This window comes from Colletotrichum abscissum (genome assembly GCF_030869225.1).
Source record: "Colletotrichum abscissum strain IMI 504890 chromosome Unknown Scaffold_22.1, whole genome shotgun sequence".
In the NCBI taxonomy this organism is placed as follows: domain Eukaryota; kingdom Fungi; phylum Ascomycota; class Sordariomycetes; order Glomerellales; family Glomerellaceae; genus Colletotrichum; species Colletotrichum abscissum.
This window is the reverse complement of record NW_026850121.1, coordinates 165902-186796: the sequence shown is the minus strand read 5'-3', so window position 1 is coordinate 186796 and position 20895 is coordinate 165902. Positions and strand designations below refer to the sequence as shown.

The window sequence follows — 20895 nt, the reverse complement described above, 5'->3', positions numbered from 1 at the left end:
GTTGCGAGAGCGCCCGAGTTGAATCATGAGTTTGTCTACGAAATCCTTCTATCATGATTTGACGGCACAAACGGTCAGCTGGGTCATCATCATGGGCGTTATTTAAACCAACGAAGGCCATATAGAGTTCTCCGGGTACGGGGGGTTGCATCATGAACAAGGCAATTTGGACCAGGTTCAGGGCGACCTCGATGATACTACCACGGAAACATTTCTCACTTCACAACGACACGGTGCATTGTGTTACGTGGATGTTGGTAATCGTAGACAAAACCCCGGCTCGGTATGAAGCCCATTGTTGGGGAGATCATAAAGAAAAAATCCAAAAAGGCCAAACAGCTCCCGGCTCGCCTGTTGCTGCTGCTGTTGGTGTTGTGTAAAGTTTTTCCTCGCCGGACGGGGGTGCTCGACTCGGGGGTGCCGCACTGCCGTCGATCGTTGCAGGCGGATCCGGAGGATCAGATCATCATCGAAGCCGCACTTCAGCGCGCGTTGGTGGGAATCACTTGTCAAATCACACATATATACGATGCACACCCGCCGTGTTCCCCACTGTATGTATACAGGGCGTGGCAGGATTGCCCGTTTCCAACTACGAGTGGGCACTTTCCATGCTTGTGTTTTGCTCTCGTATTGGACGTTGCTGTATCTTGGGCACTTTCGAGTATCATTCACGACGGATGGTATCCCGCTCGAGTAAAGGTTCCTATTTGCTTTAATGCTCCATCGTTATCCACTGATATCTTGCCCACTGGCCTTGTAGCAAAACCACCAAAGTTGCATGCAGTGGGAAACATTGCCCCCCTTGTTGCCAAACTACAGGCGCATGTTGCACAGTCGAGGCTCCTTCCCGTCCCTGCGAACTTGTGGGATGAGGCTGACGCTGACGGTGAGCCGAGTATTTGCAATCTTTGGGGGCTTAGACGATACATTTCTAGAGAGCCGTCATGCCACCGGCAGATGTTCTGAATATCCGATGTACCCATGTCAGACACAGCCTGCTGTCCTGCCCATGTAACTGGAGGCAATTGCCAAACGGATTTCTTGGTACCATCGGCTGTGGGAACGTCAAGGATTTAGCTTTCCATGTAATGGAACTCCAGGAAGGAAGTAGGGGTAAGTGTTGAAGGCTCAAATGGCCATGTTCAATGCACTTCAAGAGCTCGTCAGAGATTGCAACTTGAAGTGAACGAGCAGGTTATTGGAGCAAAACCTGAACTTGGGCAGGGTTTGCTTGACTGCAAATCACCAAAAGATTCCAGACTAACGCCGTGGCGTCTAGCGATATATAAGTGGCTTTGCCCACACATTGGGGAACGGCCTGCTATGAGACTTACCATGCCAGGGCTGTCAACTTACAGTAAGAGGCCAGCATGAGGCCAAATAGAAACACCAGCCAGGGAAAACCAGGCCCTCTGACGTCTTCTTTGTTGTCCAGGTGTGACTACATATGTCAATGCCCGGGCAAACGTTCCAGAAGGTCGAGTCCGGACCGTTTTCCATCCTTCTCTTTCTCCCTCCTGTCAGTGCGCTGCTGCTCGAGCAATATCCCGTAGGGCGAAAGTGTGTTGGTTCCACGAGACTGTGCGGGCCTTTACCTTCGTGCGTGTAGGCTGGCCCAGAGCTGATTTGCAATGCATCTGCATGTCAGATTACTTGGAATGTGGTGCTCGTGGCTTGCCGGTGCAGATGAGACAGCATCCCTCGTGTCTCGGAAGTCTCGCCTGGCTGTTTCATTTCCACTAGAAAAAAAAGTCGACTTTGATTGCTGCCTTGAATGGGTAGACCTTCCTGCCATCGGAAGCTGAAGCTAGCGAGCTGCCTTATCAGCCCTAGAGAAAATATGGGCTGGAGGAAGAGCTGTGCCGCCTCGGGTCTCCGTATAAACACGGGATTTGTGGTAGATGCCCACGGGGCTCCATTCTCGTAGTCCTATGGGAGCTGACGGCTGGGGGTGTTGTCTGTCGCAAGCCTCCTCTCACAAAACGCCTACTACTTACTAGTCTTGGGAACTGTCGTTAGAGCTCGGGTGAAAACACAACATCAACTTGTCAATGAGTCTTTCACCCGTCTACGATTTGGGATGGTATGCATCTGCCACAGCTGGCAGGGCCGGCAAAGAATACAGTTGCTGGTGAAGTGCATAACCGACCTCGAGGCGAGAGGCACATAAGCAGCATGACTTTGGAAACATGAGAAAAACCAGAACAAATCGACGGGTGAGCGTCGAGGTCGGAAAAAGTGATGGAGGTGCGGAAAGAGCTGTGCCGCACGCCAGCATGGTCATGGGGTGAGGTGAGGTTGGGAGGGCGTCGTCGTCGTCGGCGTCGGCGTCGGCGTCTGGGGAGGGCGGGTCTTCTCTGAGTGGACAGAGTCTAAAGACTGGAGCCGGGGCCGCGGCTGGAAGCAGCGAACATTCAAGTCTGGGGTTGCACCTCAGTAAGGTAAGGTTGATTGTTGGAGCAGGCTTGCGAGGAATTCAGAAGTTGGCAAGCGAAGCTGACTAGCTATTCGGGTGGTCGCTTGGCTGGTCTTGGTTTACTGTAAGTTGAACTCAAGAATGTATGACGAGGAATCGCGGTAAACGTGTAGTAGGTATTACTTCGTAGTGTAAGTGAAAGTTGACTAGCGCCAGTGCCGCCCATTGTCATTGGTGTCCATACCAGAACTTCCATTGCCTACGGTCCTGCGGATACCTACCTTACCTAAGGTATTCCGAAGTACCTGGCAAGAAAGAAGTCCGCTGGCCGGTACGAACTGCGAGCCAAAAGAGGGGCAGCTGAGAATTTGCGATAAGGTACGGAGTACGGATAGGTACGTCCCCAATTCTGTCAGGGCTGGCGGAGTTTCCCCGCAATTTGTCTGCGCGAACTGAGGTGATCTTTTGTTCCTTGTCCGCCACCCCTGCCCGGCTTTTGGCGGATGGCTTGTGGAGAGATCACACTGTGTCATTATCAGTAATCCCGTTGTCTTGAGCTGGTGGTCTGATGGGAAAGCAGGCAAGCTTCACAGTGTGTTGGCCTGGAAGATGAGTTGGCTCCTCGATGGTGAGATGAACCCCGGATTAAGCTAACACTGTGTGCCGACACCAACGGTCTCTGCATTCCGCACATACCCACGCACTCTCTCACTCTCTCGCTCACACACCACGCATCTCTTGAATCGTAGACACGCGATACCAGTCGAGGACAAGGCTCGGAATCATGAAATAAGCGACCGCCGCCGCCGCCGCCAGCGGATACAGACTTCTCTGTATTGCGCTCTGAGCATGACAGCGCCATCGTTGTCGTCATCTATACAAACGTCTCCTCATCACGGCAATACAACACCTAAGGGTACGACGGATACTCAAGCATCGTCCCTGAATATCATCCGCCTTGTCAGACTCAGCTGGGGGTAAGACGGGTCACGAACGGCTGCGCGGCATCGAATGGGGACCCTTTCCCACGGCTTGCACGGGGTACAAGGTAAGGTGGTGAGGTAGCAAGCAGCAGGCACTCGTGGCACCGTCACATAGCTGAGAAGCCAGGGCAGGCCGCTGCTAATGACTGCTTATCAAAATTAGACCTGCCATGAGAGTGATGGGCTGCCGGGCTGTTGTCAAGTGGTCAGTCAGTCATATCTCACTGTTGTCCGCAACCCGAGTGGGAAAATGGTACGACGTACGATGCCCAAACCCAGCAGCATAAGGTACTTGTTGCAGTAGAACAACAGCCCTCCAGCCAAGCACCAAGATAGCGTCCAAGATGCAGGAGATGCTGAGTCAAGGCAACGTAGGCTGAATGCATGTGCGGCCTGCACGATACAGCACAGCACCGGCGCGAAGCTCAAGCAGGAAGCCACGATGCTAATTAGAGAATACTACCAAATTACCAATGGAAGGTACTCTTGTCGCTGTCAGTATCCGTACTCCGCAATCACTCGCAAGAGACAATGGACGGATAGCACAGTGCGTGCGAGAAGCCGACAGGTCCAGTCAAGTCAAAGTCCGTCAGCCCGTCGCCTGCAGCGTGTTTGCCTGGCTGGGCTAGTGTCGAGGCCGCTAATGCAGAGTCGCCTTTGTTTGCCATTGAGAGACATGAACCAAGACCCCCGATCCCAAGGACGAGGAAGGGAAAGTACCTTGAGGGTAGTCAAGGGAGGGAAGCAGGCGCCTGCGTGCTACACCTCATCAGCACCGCATTTATACATGTCTGTAAGGTATCATTAGGGTAGACAGGACAGCTCTCAAGACATAGTTTTTGCGGTGTTCCCCTCGCTCGGGACACCCATGGAAACTACAGTCACATCAGACCAAGACAACTAAACCTCCACTGACACTGACTGCTGCATGGTCAAACTGTAGTGTACACGCAGCCCTAGAGATGCTTCAACGTCTGTGTGTCGTCCTGTCTGTCGTCCCTGAACTTTCTGGAAGTTGAGTTTCTCCAGACCCCGACAACCCGATTTCCAGGGAAGCCAGGGGTAATGGTCAGACATCCGACAAGAGATTCCATTGGACATACGGGCGGAGGTTGTTGGCTTGGCTTTGCTTTTCTAACAGGTTTCCAGATGTTTGTGTATGAATGCGTATACGCAAGCGGCCGTGCCGAGAATGAAGTTCATCCTTCCGCCCCAGGATTGACTTCAGTTTCTCGTGATCCAAGTTCCTCCAGACTTCAGCGTCCCCCGCAAATAAGGGGAAACCTAGCGTCAAACCATGAAATAATCCAGCAAGTTACGTGGGTGATTGACTACATTTTGGTGAGAGAGATGCATCAGTGCAGTCGCGTGTGTAACACCTCAGTTCCCTCAGCCACTCAGCCTCCTAGGTACCTCGCCTATACCCCGTACAACAGCTTTCGCTCCAAGCAAATTCAAGAGGCTCGACTGTGGAGACCCGACAAGTTAAGAGAATAGCGTCTATTCAAATCCCTAGGTATCACAGAATAAGATGACCAGCAAGCTGGGAAGCTGGCGAACCTCATCGAGGTACGAATACAGATTCGTACGGTCCAGGCATGTTCACTACATAGCACTTTATGGGTACAATGCCCCGTTCAAGTCCATATTTCCATCCCGCCTTTCATTTTCTGGCGCCAAGGGGGAACAAGAGTAAAAGACGCCATCGCCAGATGCGGAATAGTCTTGGGAAAGGGGTATGTGACTGGCGAGGTGAGCACGGCCGGATGCACCACTCTTGCTCAAAGGAGCCAATTAGAGCCGCAGCCACTGGGCTGGGGCCTTCGCAAAAGCAGCAAAACCCAAGCACAAGACCTAGCAGAAGACTCAAGAATCGAGGTCCCCAAGAGAGAGGAGCAAGACGAGGGGGACAAGACAGGCGCAGTCACTCGTTCCCAAGAATCGCTAGTCGCCCATGCTGTGGGAGACGAGGGGGGGAGAGCCCCTCAAAAAACTGTGTTGATCCACGGTGCCACGGGTCCTTCGTCCTTCCCCCCCTCGTCCCTTCAGCAGATGGGTGGGCGAAGGTGGATGTGGCAGAAGTCAATCTTGTTGGTTGCGTCGAGGCTTCACAGTGTTTGACTCTGAGTCTGTCCACGGGGCAGCTTGATTGGGCCTTTTCTCTGCCCATACCTCGCAACTTGAATTAAGTACCTATATGGCTGCGTCTCGTATGGGCCCTGTCACCTTTTCGCTACGTACTGTGGTACTGCTGGTGCTTTTTCTGCTTTGCTTTTTCCGCGCTGATGCTGTGTGCTGTGTGCTAATGGCGGGGGTGAGACTCGAGAGAGAGCGCTGACCTGAGCGTGCTGAGGTAAGGCGAGAATTGGAAGAGGGAAAGCCTTGCTGCTTTTCTTGCCCGCCCTCCATCTCCATATTTCCCCTTGCCCTCCATCTTTCTGACTGGTTCATCTTCCGTCTTGGGTTCCACACACCCCAGACTCGCGCTGTTCACAGTGTTCTCTGTGCCCCAGGCCCCCATCCTCTGAGGTGCCTCGCCGCCCCCCTTCTCTCAGTCCCAGAACTCCCAGACTCTCAGACTCCCACTGTGCCACTGTGGTGGGCGTATGTACGCAGTAGGTGGGCGGTGGTGGCTTTTTTGGTGGCTCCTTCTTCCGAACTGGACTGGACTGACTGACTGACTACCTTAGTCGTAGAGTACCCGGGACCCGACTGCCCGACCTTTCGTGCTTCTTACCTTCGCCTGTCTCCCTGCTTCCTTCTCCACACCCCATCTGCCTGTCCTGTCCCATTCCATCCTATCCATCCATCGTTACCCACACTTCGTCGATTCACCACTCTTCACTCGCCCGCCGTCCCCGTCTCCGTCGCCCGTCACTTCACTCAAATGGTCGCCGGCCCATTTCCACCTCGATTCTCGACGACCCTCGAGAGTTTCGCCCTCTCATAGTACAACGCTTCCATTCTGGATTGCTCGAGCCGAAACCCCCCTTCACCATGGCGATAGCCATGGGCTGGCAGAAGCCCGACAATGTCGCCGGCTCGTCGGCCCCGGCCATCATGGTCGGTCTGTTCGTCGCCTCAGGCGGATTGCTCTTTGGCTACGACACTGGGTAAGCACACGCAAACCCCTATGCGCAACGCGGGAATACGATCGAGCACCACCGTCAACGACAAACGAACGAGACGAGAAAAAGAACGCGATGGCGCTGGTGCTCATATTCGTGTGTTCGTGGGGGGATTCTTCCGAGACCTGGATGCTGATTCGTGACGGACTGTAGAACGATTAACGGTATCCTCTCCATGACGGCCTTCCGACGAGACTTTTCCACCGGTTATACCGAAAACCTGAAGCCTGCTATTTCGCCCGCCGAATCCTCCATCATCGTCGCAATTCTAAGTGCCGGGACAGTCCTCGGTGCTCTCCTCGCCGCACCCATCGGCGATAGTTGGGGCCGTCGCATTTCGCTCATCTTATCCGCCGGCGTCTTCAGCTTTGGCGGTATTTTCCAAGTCTGCGCGCATGACATCCCAATGCTCTTGGTCGGAAGGTATGCTTAAAGGATTGGTTGTGTCGGCTCATCGCGCAACGCGTCGCTGACCAAACACACAGGTTTTTTGCTGGTGTCGGCGTCGGATCTATCTCAGTTCTCGTCCCAGTCTATCAGTCAGAAATGGCCCCGAAGTGGATTCGCGGTACACTCGTCTGCGCCTACCAACTATCCATTACGATTGGGTTATTGTCTGCGTCCTTTGTCAACATCTTGACCGAAAGGCTGGACTCGGGCGCCGCCTACCGCATCCCGCTTGGCCTTCAACTCGTGTGGGCCGTCGTCTTGACCCTCGGTCTCCTCGTCCTTCCCGAAACACCACGCTTTCTTGTCAAGAAGGGCAAGCCAGAAGCCGCGGGTTTATCACTCAGTCGCCTCCGTCGCCTCGATATTACCCATCCCGCCCTACTCGACGAGCTCCAGGAAATCGTGGCAAACCACGAGTATGAACTCACACTTGGCCCGGACTCATACAAGGAAATCTTTTATGGGTCGCCCCATCTTGGTCGAAGAACTCTCACTGGATGTTGCCTTCAAATGCTGCAACAACTTACGGGTATCAACTTCATCATGTACTACAGCACGTCCTTCTTCGATGGCGCCAGGGTTGAGAACCCTTACGTGAAGGCTCTCATCATCAACATCATCAATGTTGTTGGAACAGTCCCGGGACTCCTTGTCATCGAATCCTGGGGCCGTCGCAAGCTGCTCATGGTCGGTGCCATCGGCATGGCAGTCTGTCAACTCCTCATCGCCTCCTTCTCTACAGCTGCCGGAGAGAACCTACAGCAGGCTGCGCAAACCATTTTGATCGTCTTCTGCGCCATCAACATATTCTTCTTCGCAGCATCGTGGGGCCCCGTGTGCTGGGTCATTACGTCCGAGATATACCCCTTGAAGATCCGTGCAAAGGCTGCTTCTATTTCGACCGCTTCCAACTGGCTCTTGAACTTTGGCATCGCATACGGTACTCCATTCATGGTTGGTCAGGGACCCGGCTATGCAGATATTGGTCCCAAGATCTTCTTCCTCTGGGGTGCCTTTTGCATTCTGGCCGTTCTATTTGTGTGGTGCATGGTCTTCGAGACCAGTAAGATTAGTCTTGAGCAGATTGATGAAATGTACGAACGTGTCGACTACGCCTGGAACAGCACCAGGTTCGAACCCAGCTGGAGCTTCCAACAGATTCTAGACGAAGGCTGGTCGCCTAGTGGTCAACCCCCACCGGAACACGAACTGCAACAAACACAGACAAATTCCACTTCACAAACGACGCAAACCTCACAAACAAATTCAAATTCAGCAACATCAACAAACACCGGCGCGACTGCGAGCTCGACGGAAGCGGAAGCAAAGATGTTATCCCAGATGGGTAATGTGGACTTCAGTTATTGATCATTTATACCCATCTTCTACTTTATATCTGATGTTACTATTACCACTCTTTTCTTTCTTTGTCATTTCAAATCATATCCCGGATAGCAGCGTCGGAGTTTACAATGTTTGGAGTTTATGGGGGGGTTCATTGGCCATAGCCACCGATGGGCGGTTGGTTCTGGGGGTTCATTCTGGCGGAAACAGGTCTTGCCACTATATTGCAGCGCAGCGGTCGTTTGGACAAAGCAAGTAAAGATATCACGGTCAATGTCGACGAGAATATCCCATTATGGTTTGACGAAGGAGTCAGCTTTTATGGCGTAAGGGAGTCGATGATATATCAAATCCACCTCTTTGGGCATAACACCTTAGTATGACGGAGCGGTGGGAACAAGGCCGGTTCCATCCGGTCTAGAAGATAGGCAGGGGCAAGGCAGCTCTTTTGTCATCTATCAATTTGAGTCGAGTCAGTCCGTCACTGTTCAATGACACTTTGCTGTTTTCCATGACACCTGTGACCTGTGACTGGGTATGATTTCTCGACACCACGGTACACGTGCCTTACAAAGTAGCTTTGGGTCCGAAGTAGAAAGTGGGAAATCCTGTCCCGGTACTTTGGCCGTGTCTATCACATGCCCCACGACGAAATATTAATATCTTGTTACTGATCTAGTTGATTTGTGCCTTTCTCATGGATTCATATGCAAAGTTGAGTCTCGGATAGTAGCTTCGCAAACAGATACATTTTACCTGCCCAGCAGAGTTGAGGCCGATTTGAAGATGCAAAACTTGGCCTAGGAAGAAGAATCTACTGCAGCACGTATTCCAGCATCGACCTCCGTATTCATTTTCGAAAGAAGCATGGTTCGAGAGCTCCCCCTCCTCCCTCCCCCTTGTGGCTTCACTATGAATCCATGAAGTGCTACCTATCCTATGTATCGTGCATATAATGTAAATACGGGTTCTTATTCTTCGGATTGAAGGGAGTCTGTACGGTGCTTATTGAGAGTGACTGGGGCCGTATAGTGATGGAAAAACACATTCACTGGATTGTCAGTACGCCTCGTGACGCTGAATGAAGGAAACTCCATGTCCATTTTGAGTACTTCTTCACCGCTGACAGCCTGTGACTCCGATGGGTCGGCAATGTGCTACTAGCCCGTTAGAGAGAGAGGAAGAGAGACGCCCAGCATCGATACTCCTCGAGACGATAGCCAACACTCATAGAGCAGCACCTTGCCCCATGGAACGCAAAGGAACTAGACCAAACCTACAAAGATGGACCTCTTTCAACGCCTCGACGAAGATATTACAAACATCATCATTGAACATGGTTTCCTCAACCTCGACACGTTGCGCTTTGCGACGGAACGGGAGGTCGAGCGTGCTGCCGTTAGGGCGCTCGAGATGGCTACCCCGGATCAGCAGCTCGCTATTGCCATGAGACAGAGTGTCATGGGAACAGAAGGCGACGACGCCATTATTCACGAAGATGAGAACGAGGCCAACGATAACGATGCCAACAATAACGCCGGTAACGTTGTCATGGAGGGTACAGGAGGTTATATCGGCTGGGAAGAACGCAATCGCCTTCTGACTGATACTCGAAACAACAGCGCAGAAACCTCAGACGCTGAAGAAGACAATGACATCAACAACGACGACAGAACGGAATGCGTCGTCTGCTTCACGGCACGACAACCCCTCCACCGCCTCCCCTGCGGCTGCCGAATGTGCCCCCGCTGCCTCCGGCGCTGTCTCCGCGCGGGATTACGCCCAGGAGGCTGGCCGCCGCGGTGCTGTCAGCCCCTACAACCAGAAAACGTCGAGCAGGCCGCCGGCGAGGGACGGCCGCGGCTGGTGAGGCTGTATGGACAGGTTCGGGTTGAGGAGGAGACGCCGGGCGGGGAGAGGGTGTATTGTGCTAGGCCGGAGTGTGCTGCGTTTATACCGGCTGCTGGTGGTGCTACTTGTCTTGCATGTGGGCAGGGGACGTGTCGGCAGTGTCGGAGACCGCTCCATCCGGGACAGCTGTGTGGCACCGAGGCCGAGGATGCGGCGTTGATGGATGTCATGGACGAGCTTGGTTTTTCGCCTTGCCCTAGTTGTCGGAGGATTATCGAGCGTGCGGGCGGGTGTACGCACATGACGTGAGTTTTTTGTGCCTCCCCCTTTCTTTCCCTTTCTCTCCTCCTATACTGGAAAGCAAAGTGAAGTAAAGAGGTTTCGGGAGTAGAACTGACTAGGGGACGTGTAGGTGCGTATGCGGCGAAGAGTTCTGCTTCTCGTGCGGCGGGATATGGAGGAGAGGCTGTGTGCAAAATTGCAGAGGTTGGGGCCGTGTGAATATGAGGGATCGGAGGACGACGTATCGGCAGGGTCAACTTGGGGAAGATGGTCGACTCGTTGTTCCCACGCCGGTACTTCAGCACCCTCCTTTCCCTCCTCCTCCGCCGCCGCCTCAACCGCCTCAGGTTCAACCGGAAGTCCAACCGCAAGCTCAACCCTTTCCACAAGCAAATCTTGATGGTTTGTGGGTGCCGTTTCCTGCAGGTAAGTGACTCCTCTGTCACGCCTAGTCATCGGATGAGGAATATGTGACATTCTTAAAGGGGGCACGCGCAACTTCAATCTGGGTTCAGCCTATGGTTGTGCCATTTCCTCCTCCGCCAATACAGTCCTCGATCGACGCCAGCCGTATCAATTCTCTCTGACTGCCGCTTTCACCCCTGTGGCTATCAACAAGATTTGGGGGGACTAACTTGTCGTTTGTAGGAGTTCCCCAGCCGCAAGTGCAAGGTCTCCAACCCGTGGGAGAAATACAATTCATAGATCAGCGCAACGTATACGACATGGACCGGGAAGCTCGTATTCGACAGGGCCGGGGACGGTTCAGCATCATCATGTTCTACCCAGACGGCAGAAACACCGAGGTATGCTGAGAACACCAGTTTCCTTTTCCCACCTTCCTCCACCTAGCACTGAACCATCCATTGACAAGGACTGACTCCCATAATCTAGCCGGAAACCCGAGAGTGGCGCCCTGAACCCCGCGCCAACAGACGCCGACCACCTCCCCTCGCGCATCCGGGCGAGAGGGCGGGAGCACCGCGGGCCTGGCCCGTATTCGCGATCCACGCCGAGGACCCCCTGTGCAGCCATCACCTGCCGACGTCGTGGGAGGTGGAGGACATGAACAACCGCGTCCAGCCGCCGGCGTGCACGTTCTGCCGGTCGAGGGCGTACGCCGTGTACTTTCGGTGCCGGACGTGCGGGATCGTGGCGTGTAGTATGCATAATAGCGTCCGGTTCGGGTTGACGTGGGCGCAGGCGGTGAGGGTGAGGAACGGGTTGAGGAATCGGGTCTGGATTGAGCCGGCGGGCACGAGGAGAGGTGAGAATAGGAGAGACGAGAATCGGAGAGGTGAGTGTATCCGTTTCCTGACCAGTTTGACGTCGGTGTTTGCCGGAGTTTTTTTCTGACTTTGTGAATAGGTTGGTTTCGACAGGCGTTTGGGAGAAGATGATGCGGATGGGTGTGTCCGTGGCACGGGTGGATTAGTTTGCTTCTCGATGTGTCTGGAGAGAGAGGAAAGAGACAGAGGCTGGTCAGAATCGGTATAGATCAAAAGGCAAAGACCGGGGAAATGGTTGATCGGTCAATTCTTGATTCAAAGTAACTAGACTTGATTGAAGCAGGGCACATTGAATTTAAACATTGTGTAAGTGATCTGGGCTGTTCACTGGTACAATCACCTTCTTGATTTCTAAGTCATATTGGTTCCTACGAGAACCTGCAAAATATGTTGGCGTAAATTGCTCCAACTGTTTAATTATCGAAGAGGAATTCTTTGTAGACTAATACGAGTTTCGTGACCTGTTGGATTTACAGAAGATGACACCAAGGGTCTGGTGAACGGGAAGAAAGGAAGTTCAAAAAGTTACCTAATCGGCGCCGACCTTGAGGACGAAGCGGCCCCACTACTCCGTGCATGAGAGGTACCTACCTAAGGTAGGCAGACAGGGGCAGGACGGACAGGGCCAATTCTAGGTTTCCACTGGAGCCAACCTGGGGAAATGGCGATTCTGCCTCTTGCAACACCACAACTCCACTGTCGCAACACTGATAGCAGAGGCCGGGCTAATCGGGCTTCTCGCCCAAGATGTCTCTATCCTCAGACGAAGAAGAAGAGCTCCTCTTCGACAACCAATCCTTCGCCTCCGAGTCCAGCGACGACGACGAAGAGCTACCGGCCCCGCGACCCCTGCATCACAACTTGAACTACTTTGCGCCCCCCTTCTACGGTCGCCCGCCAACCCCTCTACCTCCTTCGCCGTCACTGACGTCGCTCCTCCGCCCATCGCGACCGACGACCCCCGATGCCTCGGACGACGACTTTGAGCCCGTGCCGCGCGCGTCGCCGCAGGTGCCGACCTACGAATACTACGGCTTCGTCCTGTACCTATTCTCGACGCTGACCTTCCTCGTCTACCTGCTCTGGTCCTACCTGCCCTCGCCATTCCTCCACGCGCTGGGCATTTACTACTATCCGAACCGCTGGTGGTCGCTCGCGATCCCGGCTTTCCTCACGATGCTGGGGGTCTATATTTACATCGCGCTCGCGGCGTACAATACGGAGATTCTGACGCTGCCGCTGAGCTCCATTGAGACGGTGGTGGATGATGCCTCTAAGATTGGGGTCATTGACAGCAAGGGGCGGCTGAGAGACGACCCGAAGAAGAGGTCTAGGAATAAGAGAGATCATAGGCTGCCCGGGGGAGGATACGACTGGAAGAATATATGGAACGAGGGGACGGATGCTGTTATGGACATACCGTTGGCCGGCGCGTGTGAAGTTCTCTACGGAGAAGGCCGAGATTTCGAGTCAGAGGACGAATATATTGTGACATGAAGCCTGAAATCAGCAACTAATTGAAAACGAATACAATCAAAACGAAAATGAGATACCCATTGCGCGCGAGATTCGTAGTCCAATCATATTTCAAAATGCCAAAGTGAATGGCATAGCCTTTCTATTGAGGCTCCGCTCTTTAGACCCAATACTCAAGTGCTGTATGGTGGGATGTGACGATTCTGTAATTTAATGGTAGACATCCCTGCTCGGTCAGTAGCTCTCACCGAGAGCTCGTACAGTGTGTCGCGCTATGACACAGTGGGGTGTGGCTGGAATATCTCAGCCTTGCACCTTCCTCCAACCACCGCGCCAAATTTTGACCAGACGCGACCTTCAATCGACCGAAGCATCGCAACAACCCACCCCACCGCCCTCGAACCATCTCAATTACTTCGGTGGATTGTCGCTTCACACGTCGAATTGCAATCATGTCCCAACAACCGCTGTCCTCGGCCGTCCAGCCGACCGACATCTACGGAGGAGGTAAGTGCCCACCGCCAGCTGTACTCTACGCGTGACCCAATCTAACCATCGCGAACAGATGAGGTCTCCGCCCTGGTCCTCGACCCAGGCTACTGCAGCACCCGCGCCGGATTCGCTGGCGAAGATGTCCCCAAGTCCGTCTTCCCGTCCTTCTACGGCCGCGTTGGCTCCTCCGATACCCCGACGACCGTCTTCGGCGACGAGTGCCTGATCCCCCGGGCCGACCTTGAGGTCCGCAACTACATGACGCGCGACAGTGTTGTCGAGGACTGGGATGTCGCCAACAAGCTTTGGGAGCACATGCTCATCACACGCCTCCAGCCCGGACGCCCGACTCACCCGTCCAAGAACGGCCTGAATGATGACCCCAAGGAGGAAGTCGAGGGAGGTGAGGCCAACGGCGACGCCGACGTGGCCATGGAGGACGTGGAGTCGCAAGAGAAGGCCCTGCAAGAGAACCCGCTCCTGATGACGGAGGCGCCGTGGAACTCTGCAAAGTCTAGAGAGAAGGCCATTGAAATTATCATGGAGAACTGGGGCTGTCCTGCGTTTTGGCTCAGCAGAACGCCCGTTCTGGCTGCTTTTGCCGCTGGCAAGGCGAGCGCCCTGGTCATTGACGTCGGCGGCTCCAACACTTCGGTTACAGCTATTCATGACGGCATGGTCCTGAAGCGATCCATCCAGAAGTCTCCCGTTGGTGGCCTGTGGCTGTCGTCCCAGATTCGCAGCCTGTGGGAGACCTCAGAGCCCAAGATCGAGCCCGTTCCTACATACATGGTCGAGAGTAAGACCCCCGTCGATGCAGGCGCTCCTGCTCAGTTCAAGGAACGCAAGTTCGACTTCTCCATCACCGACTCATTCCGCGCCTACGAGGACGACCGTCTCCTTACGGAATTCAAGGAGTCAGTGGTCGAGACCTGGCGCGGACCCGGCAAGTACGCCGTGCCGCAAAACGAGGAGTTCGCTAAGACGCAACCCGGCCGCGTGTTTGAGTTCCCCAACGGCGCGAATCAGATGTGGCGCGAGCAGCGGTACAAGGTCTCCGAGGGCATGTGGGACGAGACCGCGGCGTTCCCGACCACCAACGAGGAGTTCCGCCTGAACAAGTCGCAGACGATCCCCGAGCTCATCCGCGCCGCCCTGAACGCTGTCGACGTCGACCTGCGTCCCAACCTCCTCGGCAACATTGTTGTCACTGGCAGCACCAGCTTGCTCAACGGCTTCAACGACCGCCTGAACAATGAGCTTACGGCCATGTACCCCGGCCTCAAGATCAAGATCCATGCTGCCGGTCTCTCCAGCGAGCGTCGCTTCGGCGCCTGGATCGGCGGCAGCATCCTGGCTAGCTTGGGTACCTTCCACCAGATGTGGATCTCGCGCAAGGAGTACGAGGAGAACGGTGTCAGCATCGTGGAGAAGCGTTGCAAGTGATTGCCGTCATTCAAGGGCCCGTTGGGGATCAAAGTTAGGATAGGGGTAGCAGGAGTATGGCGGGAGGGTCATTGTTACTCGTTACTAAGAAAAGGGCGTATGGAGTTTGCACAAAAGGCTTTTTTCTGACTATCAGAGGGAAGAGGCAGACGGTGGGCGTCAAAAGACTACCTCGCATTAAGACCGTCTTGGAAGGATGCTATCTGTACGCGTATGCAATCTATTCCTTAATCGGAGATACATAGATTGTGAAAAATACAAAAACGTATCAAACGAACGTTCACTGCTGCGTATCTTCGCATAGCATTTCTACTCTGCAGCGATTTGGAAATACATGTATTCGAATGTCGGAATGGAGTCGACCAGCTTACGGTTCTTCGCGTGTAGATTGCGGAGTTGCGAATGTTATAGCAGATCTTGTCTCGCATTGCGTGAGATGATCGGAGCGGGTCGATCCTCAGCCAGCCACTCGCAATCAAGGTTGGAGTCGACAATGGACAAGTAGGTAGAGTAAACGTGGCTTTTTGTCCTGTTCATTGGTGAAGCATATTTGGCTTGACGCTATGCCGCATTAGTGAAAGAACGAGTCTGGGGAAATGCGATTCAGAAAAGCGATTGATGTGGAGATGGATGTCTTGAAAGGACAGAAGGGTGGCAGCTTGTCAAAAGTTTCCTTGTCTGCCATGGATCTGGATACTCTGAACAAGGACAAGTTACGATGCCTTGATCAGTATCTCAGGCATAGGAGATTACTACAACTCGAAGATGAAGTAGGCATGTCAGCATGGCTAGGCATAAAGTTTTCAGAAATCTGGACCTACCTTGAGGAAGGTAGACCTCAAGAGACGTCCCGTGTAAGTGAACACGACCCACTCTTCCTCTCCTGTCTAAGTAGGTACCTTACCTAGGACCTTCCCGTCCATCAACGACCTCGGGCTGTCTGTCTCTCTCAGCTAGGCACCTCAGTACCTACTTGTGCAAGCCTTTTCCTTTCCGCTTCCAACTTCTACAAAGTCGACTTACCGCGGTGACCAGCTTCTTACCATCTCACACAACTTATCTCCACATCCACCATCATCAAATGCCATTACGAACACAGAAAGCACGCTTGGCCATATTGTCACCCACAAGCAGACTTTTTTGACTTCACTTTACCGATATATCGATATTTTCTTTGGTTCAACTTCGCGTTGGGAAAGCAAAACCACCATCCTCCACCGTCGATTTTAGGTATGCCATGACAGAAACAAAAACCCCATTGCCGATGACCACCTGGGGTAGAACGGGCAGGCACGGGCCACTGGCCATTGCTGCCTTCTTCGAAGCAAAGTAATTGGCTGACAACTGACGCCTCAGGCACCCCTGCAGAAATCGCACCTGAGTCACCCAAATTTCTGCGGCTCTACGTGAACTTTCCCTCCTGCTTCCCCAGAGCCGACCGACGCGTCGCCCCATCGACTTCACGAGCTCCGAACGAACGAACGCTGACCCCGACGCATCGGAAGACACCACGCGAGGCATGGTATAGAACAGACACAGGTCGGCGCACAATATCGGAGGTGTCAGAGGGTGGATATCTGTGCAAAGCATCGACAACATGGGCGCCGACACTCCCAAATCCCCTCCTCGCAGTGAGGAAGCGCAGAAGGCGCAGGATGCTCAGGACGAAGAGCAAATCGAGCGGACTCTCGCGACACTCCAGAATGGCGGAGAGCTCGGCATCACTATTGATGATACCCCTTTCGACCAGTCTGGAAAGGCCGACGATGCCCAAGACTTCGAGGATATTAGCGACGACGATCTTCCGGACGAGGAGGAAGGCGAAGGCAACGTTGCCACTTCCATGTCCGTTCCAGGTCTGACAGATGACGGAGGTACAAGCAACGACACCGACGACTTGTTTGGCGATGGACCGTCTTCTCCGATCGAAGTCCCTGGTCCGCCGTCACCAGCCCCTCACGTTCACGATCCCGACGACGCCGATCCATCACAATACCGCGACATTAACTTCGATCCTGAACCTGGCTACGAAGCTGCCAACCAAGATCCCGAGATTCCTGCTCCAGCTGAGACTGCTGAAGATTTGGTCAAGCAGGCCTGGCCGACCTGGGAGAAGGGTGTTATTCTGAAATGGAACGAACTCTTGCCTCCCAAGAAGGCCCGGTGGATCGAGAAGAAGCCCACCAAGAAGCCAAAGACCCTTATCTTCTCCAAGCTCACCCTGGATCTTGCCGCCGACCAAGAGAAGCTTTTCCGCATCCCCGGACCCGCGACTGTGACTCGTAAGCAGAGACGCATCGACGACGAGTCTAGAGGACTCATGTCTTGCGCTCCGCAAGAGTCTTCAGACGAAGCTGAAGCTGAAGAATTTAATCTCGAGCAAGAATCCGATTCGGAAGCAGTGGCGGGTTTTACGCTCCAAGACATTGAGATGGTGTGCGATGACTGGTCCATCCGTATTGAGCAGGCTGAGCAAGACTTCCGCGATCAACAAGCAAAAGAGGCTGCAGCTGAGGCAGCCGCCGCGGCTTCCGTCAAGCGTGCCCATGATGACGCTTTTGATTTCGACTGGGAGGCTGAGTTCATGGAAGATGAAGAGCCAAAGCCGCCACCAAAGAAGAAGACGCGCCCGCCACCGCCAAAGGGCTTGCCAGAAATTCCTCGATTCACCGCACCATCATTCGACTCCTTTGAGGATGTGACCAAGCGCGCCTCCAAACGTGTCATTCTCGATTTGAATGACCCATATCTTCTCCTAGAAGAAGCCGAATCGCAGCGTGGCCCCAAGCGTCAACGTGTGGAGCAGAAGATGACGCGCATGGCGAACGGTCACCTGAGACCTGATTTATCTTCTCGTTTCAACATGTCCAACGACGATGCGTACGAGGCGCTCAAGGAGAACCATCAGCACAAGGTCAGAGCAACTCTGGGGAATCTTGCCGTCGAGCACAGTATGCCCGCGCTTAAACTGGCATGGCCGTTCTACAAGGTCAAGCTGGACATTCGACGAGATGGATTCCACCGGCCTCATTTCAAGTTTGGCAAGCATGAGCGTCAGACGATCAGGTTCAGCAAATTGGGCTTCCATAAGCGCAAGACTATGAAGGGAAAGGCTCATGAGGTCTTCAAAACCACCAAGGACTTGGGCATAACGGACAACTCGACGGCTGTACTCTTTGAGTACTGTGAGAGAACGCCACCCGTTCTTTCCAACTTTGGCATGGGAAACCGTGTCATTAACTACTACCGCAAAAAGAAGGTCGATGACGAAGAGACGCCACCAAAGATGGAGATTGGTGAGTCTCACGTCCTCTTGCCCGAAGACAGATCCCCTTTCGCCATCTTTGGCGAGGTCGAAGTGGGACAAACCATGCCTACTTTGCACAACCAAATGTACCGAGCGCCCATCTTCAAGCATAAGCCGCGGTCTACAGACTTCCTCTGTGTTCGCAGCTCAACGGGCGTCGACGGAGCCAACTGGTACCTACACAAGATTGATCATCTTTACGTGGTTGGCCAGACTTTTCCTAGTGTTGAGGTCCCCGGTCCTCATTCTCGAAAAGTCACGAATGCTTCGAAGAACAGAATCAAGATGATTTCGTACCGCATGATGAGGAGGAACGAGCACCATTTGGTAAACCTATCAGAGGTGACGAAACATATTGCCGAGTCTACGGACGCTCAAAACCGGCAAAAGCTCAAGGAGTTCCTATCCTACGCCAAGGTTGAGAAAGGACTCTGGGGCCTTAGGAACGGCGAGACTCTCATGGATGAGAACTCAATACGAGCGATGATCAAGCCTGAAGACGTCTGCCTGATTGATGGTATGCAGTTGGGTATGCAGATGCTGGAAGACGCTGGTTTCGACCCTAACAACGTCAACCTGGAGGACGAAGGCGAAGAGGTTGCCGAGGATGAGGACGACGATCGCACGGGTGCAGGCACTGCCAAGGGTAGTAAGAAGGCTGCCGAGAAGAACGAAGAAAAACTAGCAGACAAGATGGCGCCGTGGAAAACCAGCAAGGCTTTCATCGACGCATGTGCTGGCAAGGCTATGCTCAAGCTTCACGGACAAGGAGACCCGACTGGCCATGGCCTTGGATTCAGTTTTATCAGAACTTCCATGAAGGGCGGCTACATCGAGACTGTCCAGAAGGGTGGATCCCATACCACTGCAGCTGACGCCATGGCAGCACACCCTGACGCACAACGGAAGGCGAACAACGGCCACGCTTACAACGTCAAGGAGCAAGAAGCCATGTACAGAAAAGGCATTCGTGAAATTTGGGACAAGCAAAAAGACAGTCTGGAGGATAGCACACAAAAGGACGATGACCTCGTGGTGCCTCTGCCACCAGACGAAGATGACCGGTTCAACCCCCAGCGAGCCCAGACTCCTGCCCATGCCGACGAAGGGATGAGTCAAATTACCGGCCTGACGACATCGACTAGCCGGAATCAGCGAAAGAAACTCAAGATTACCCGAGAAGTTCTCAATGATCAAGGTGCTGTCGAGCAAAAGGTCATCATTCTCGAAGACCCTGTGATTATAGACCGTTATATCAAGAGAAAGAAGGAGTTGGAGTTGGAGGATTTCAAGTACGAACTCCCACCGCGTTACCCCCCTCCCGATCCTATTTCAGGTCTATTATTCAACCTTCATGCGCTCCCCGCTCACGTAATCTCGTGTTTAGTATCTACGAAGGACGACCGACTGGTGTCGCTGATGACGACCGCCGTCGTCTGGTTGAGTAGGCATTATCCTTCCGTAGATGCTGAACACTTGATTGACCACCTAGCAGGATTGATAAGGAGCTTGAACGGCTCAACCGAAACAAGCAGCGACGCATCGGACGAGAGCAACAAAAAGGACTCCACCGTTCCAAGAGTGGACTCGACGCAGGGTCCCCCGAAGCAGACCGCGCTGCCACCGGTACAACCCGAAAGTGTGCCAATTGTGGACAAGTCGGACACATCAAGACAAACAAGAAGTATTGCTCCCTTTGCTTTTCCTCTACCTCCCCGTCCCAGTTCAGATCTCCGGAGCATGTTCAGACGTGGGGGAAACAATCGCTGGGTTCTCAAGCGGGAGCTCCTGTTGAGGGCACGCCAGCGAACACCAGCCCCGCCAAAGCAAAAAAGCGACGGGATTCAAAAGCACAGGATACGCGACCGCTCAAAAGAAAAGGCCAATAGGCGGGCATCGTCCAAGGGACAGCCAAAACAGCCCCCAAAGCCAAAGGCAAAGAAGTTCAAGTACAACAAGTACACATCCAAGCCCTACTGGCACAACAGCAGTATGAGCACTAGGGTCATATAAGCATATGCCCCCTTGGCCATCATCACTACCTGTTGCTTGCTTTCCACAGTCTTCTCTCATTACCTACCCAACATGCTTTCTCTTTCTCTCCACTTCCCCCATGACTTCTGTTCCATATGCACGCATACTAACCCTTGCAAAGGCTTTGTCCTATGCTTAACGGCACGATGAAGACCGACAACGGCATCGCAGAACATGGCGGTTTCGGTACCTACAATGCCCCAGCTGCTGGAGCCGGTTCTCCCGGGCAATGAACGACTCGAGACGACGTTGAGTTCGGACGGCGGAAACTGGCAGCTGTCGGAGGCTCCAACGGACCAGACGTTGCAGCGCAGGACACTAAAATACGGTTGAGACGACAGACTCCGAACAACCGGACGGCCGGTAGCTGTTTCCGGCGCTTACCAAATAATCA

The 20895-nt window shown here is 53.6% G+C and overlaps 6 protein-coding genes across 6 annotated transcripts; all 6 read left to right on the top strand.

Annotated features, from left to right (window-relative positions):
* Nucleotides 1–6399: 6399 nt before the first annotated feature.
* CABS01_09256 (glucose transporter rco-3) lies at nucleotides 6400–8348 on the top strand (the record flags this gene model as incomplete). Its single annotated transcript, XM_060542613.1, has 3 exons — nucleotides 6400–6515; nucleotides 6684–6953; nucleotides 7016–8348. The coding sequence occupies 3 exons, from the start codon at nucleotides 6400–6402 to the stop codon at nucleotides 8346–8348; spliced, it is 1719 nt and encodes a 572-aa protein (XP_060400340.1).
* Nucleotides 8349–9608: 1260 nt separating this feature from the next.
* CABS01_09255 (IBR domain-containing protein) lies at nucleotides 9609–10194 on the top strand (the record flags this gene model as incomplete). Its single annotated transcript, XM_060542612.1, has 2 exons — nucleotides 9609–9882; nucleotides 9947–10194. 2 exons carry the CDS (start codon nucleotides 9609–9611, stop codon nucleotides 10192–10194), a joined length of 522 nt encoding a protein of 173 aa, XP_060400339.1.
* Nucleotides 10195–10724: 530 nt separating this feature from the next.
* On the top strand, nucleotides 10725–11857 carry CABS01_09254 (uncharacterized protein; the record flags this gene model as incomplete). Its single annotated transcript, XM_060542611.1, has 5 exons — nucleotides 10725–10883; nucleotides 10943–11027; nucleotides 11106–11263; nucleotides 11352–11754; nucleotides 11826–11857. The coding sequence occupies 5 exons, from the start codon at nucleotides 10725–10727 to the stop codon at nucleotides 11855–11857; spliced, it is 837 nt and encodes a 278-aa protein (XP_060400338.1).
* Nucleotides 11858–12493: 636 nt separating this feature from the next.
* Nucleotides 12494–13243, top strand: CABS01_09253 (uncharacterized protein; the record flags this gene model as incomplete). Its single annotated transcript, XM_060542610.1, has 1 exon — nucleotides 12494–13243. The coding sequence occupies one exon, from the start codon at nucleotides 12494–12496 to the stop codon at nucleotides 13241–13243; it is 750 nt and encodes a 249-aa protein (XP_060400337.1).
* Nucleotides 13244–13674: 431 nt separating this feature from the next.
* CABS01_09252 (actin-like protein 4) lies at nucleotides 13675–15160 on the top strand (the record flags this gene model as incomplete). Its single annotated transcript, XM_060542609.1, has 2 exons — nucleotides 13675–13729; nucleotides 13788–15160. 2 exons carry the CDS (start codon nucleotides 13675–13677, stop codon nucleotides 15158–15160), a joined length of 1428 nt encoding a protein of 475 aa, XP_060400336.1.
* A 1597-nt stretch (nucleotides 15161–16757) lies between these two features.
* CABS01_09251 (transcription initiation factor TFIID subunit 1) lies at nucleotides 16758–20480 on the top strand (the record flags this gene model as incomplete). Its single annotated transcript, XM_060542608.1, has 1 exon — nucleotides 16758–20480. The coding sequence occupies one exon, from the start codon at nucleotides 16758–16760 to the stop codon at nucleotides 20478–20480; it is 3723 nt and encodes a 1240-aa protein (XP_060400335.1).
* Nucleotides 20481–20895: the final 415 nt, after the last annotated feature.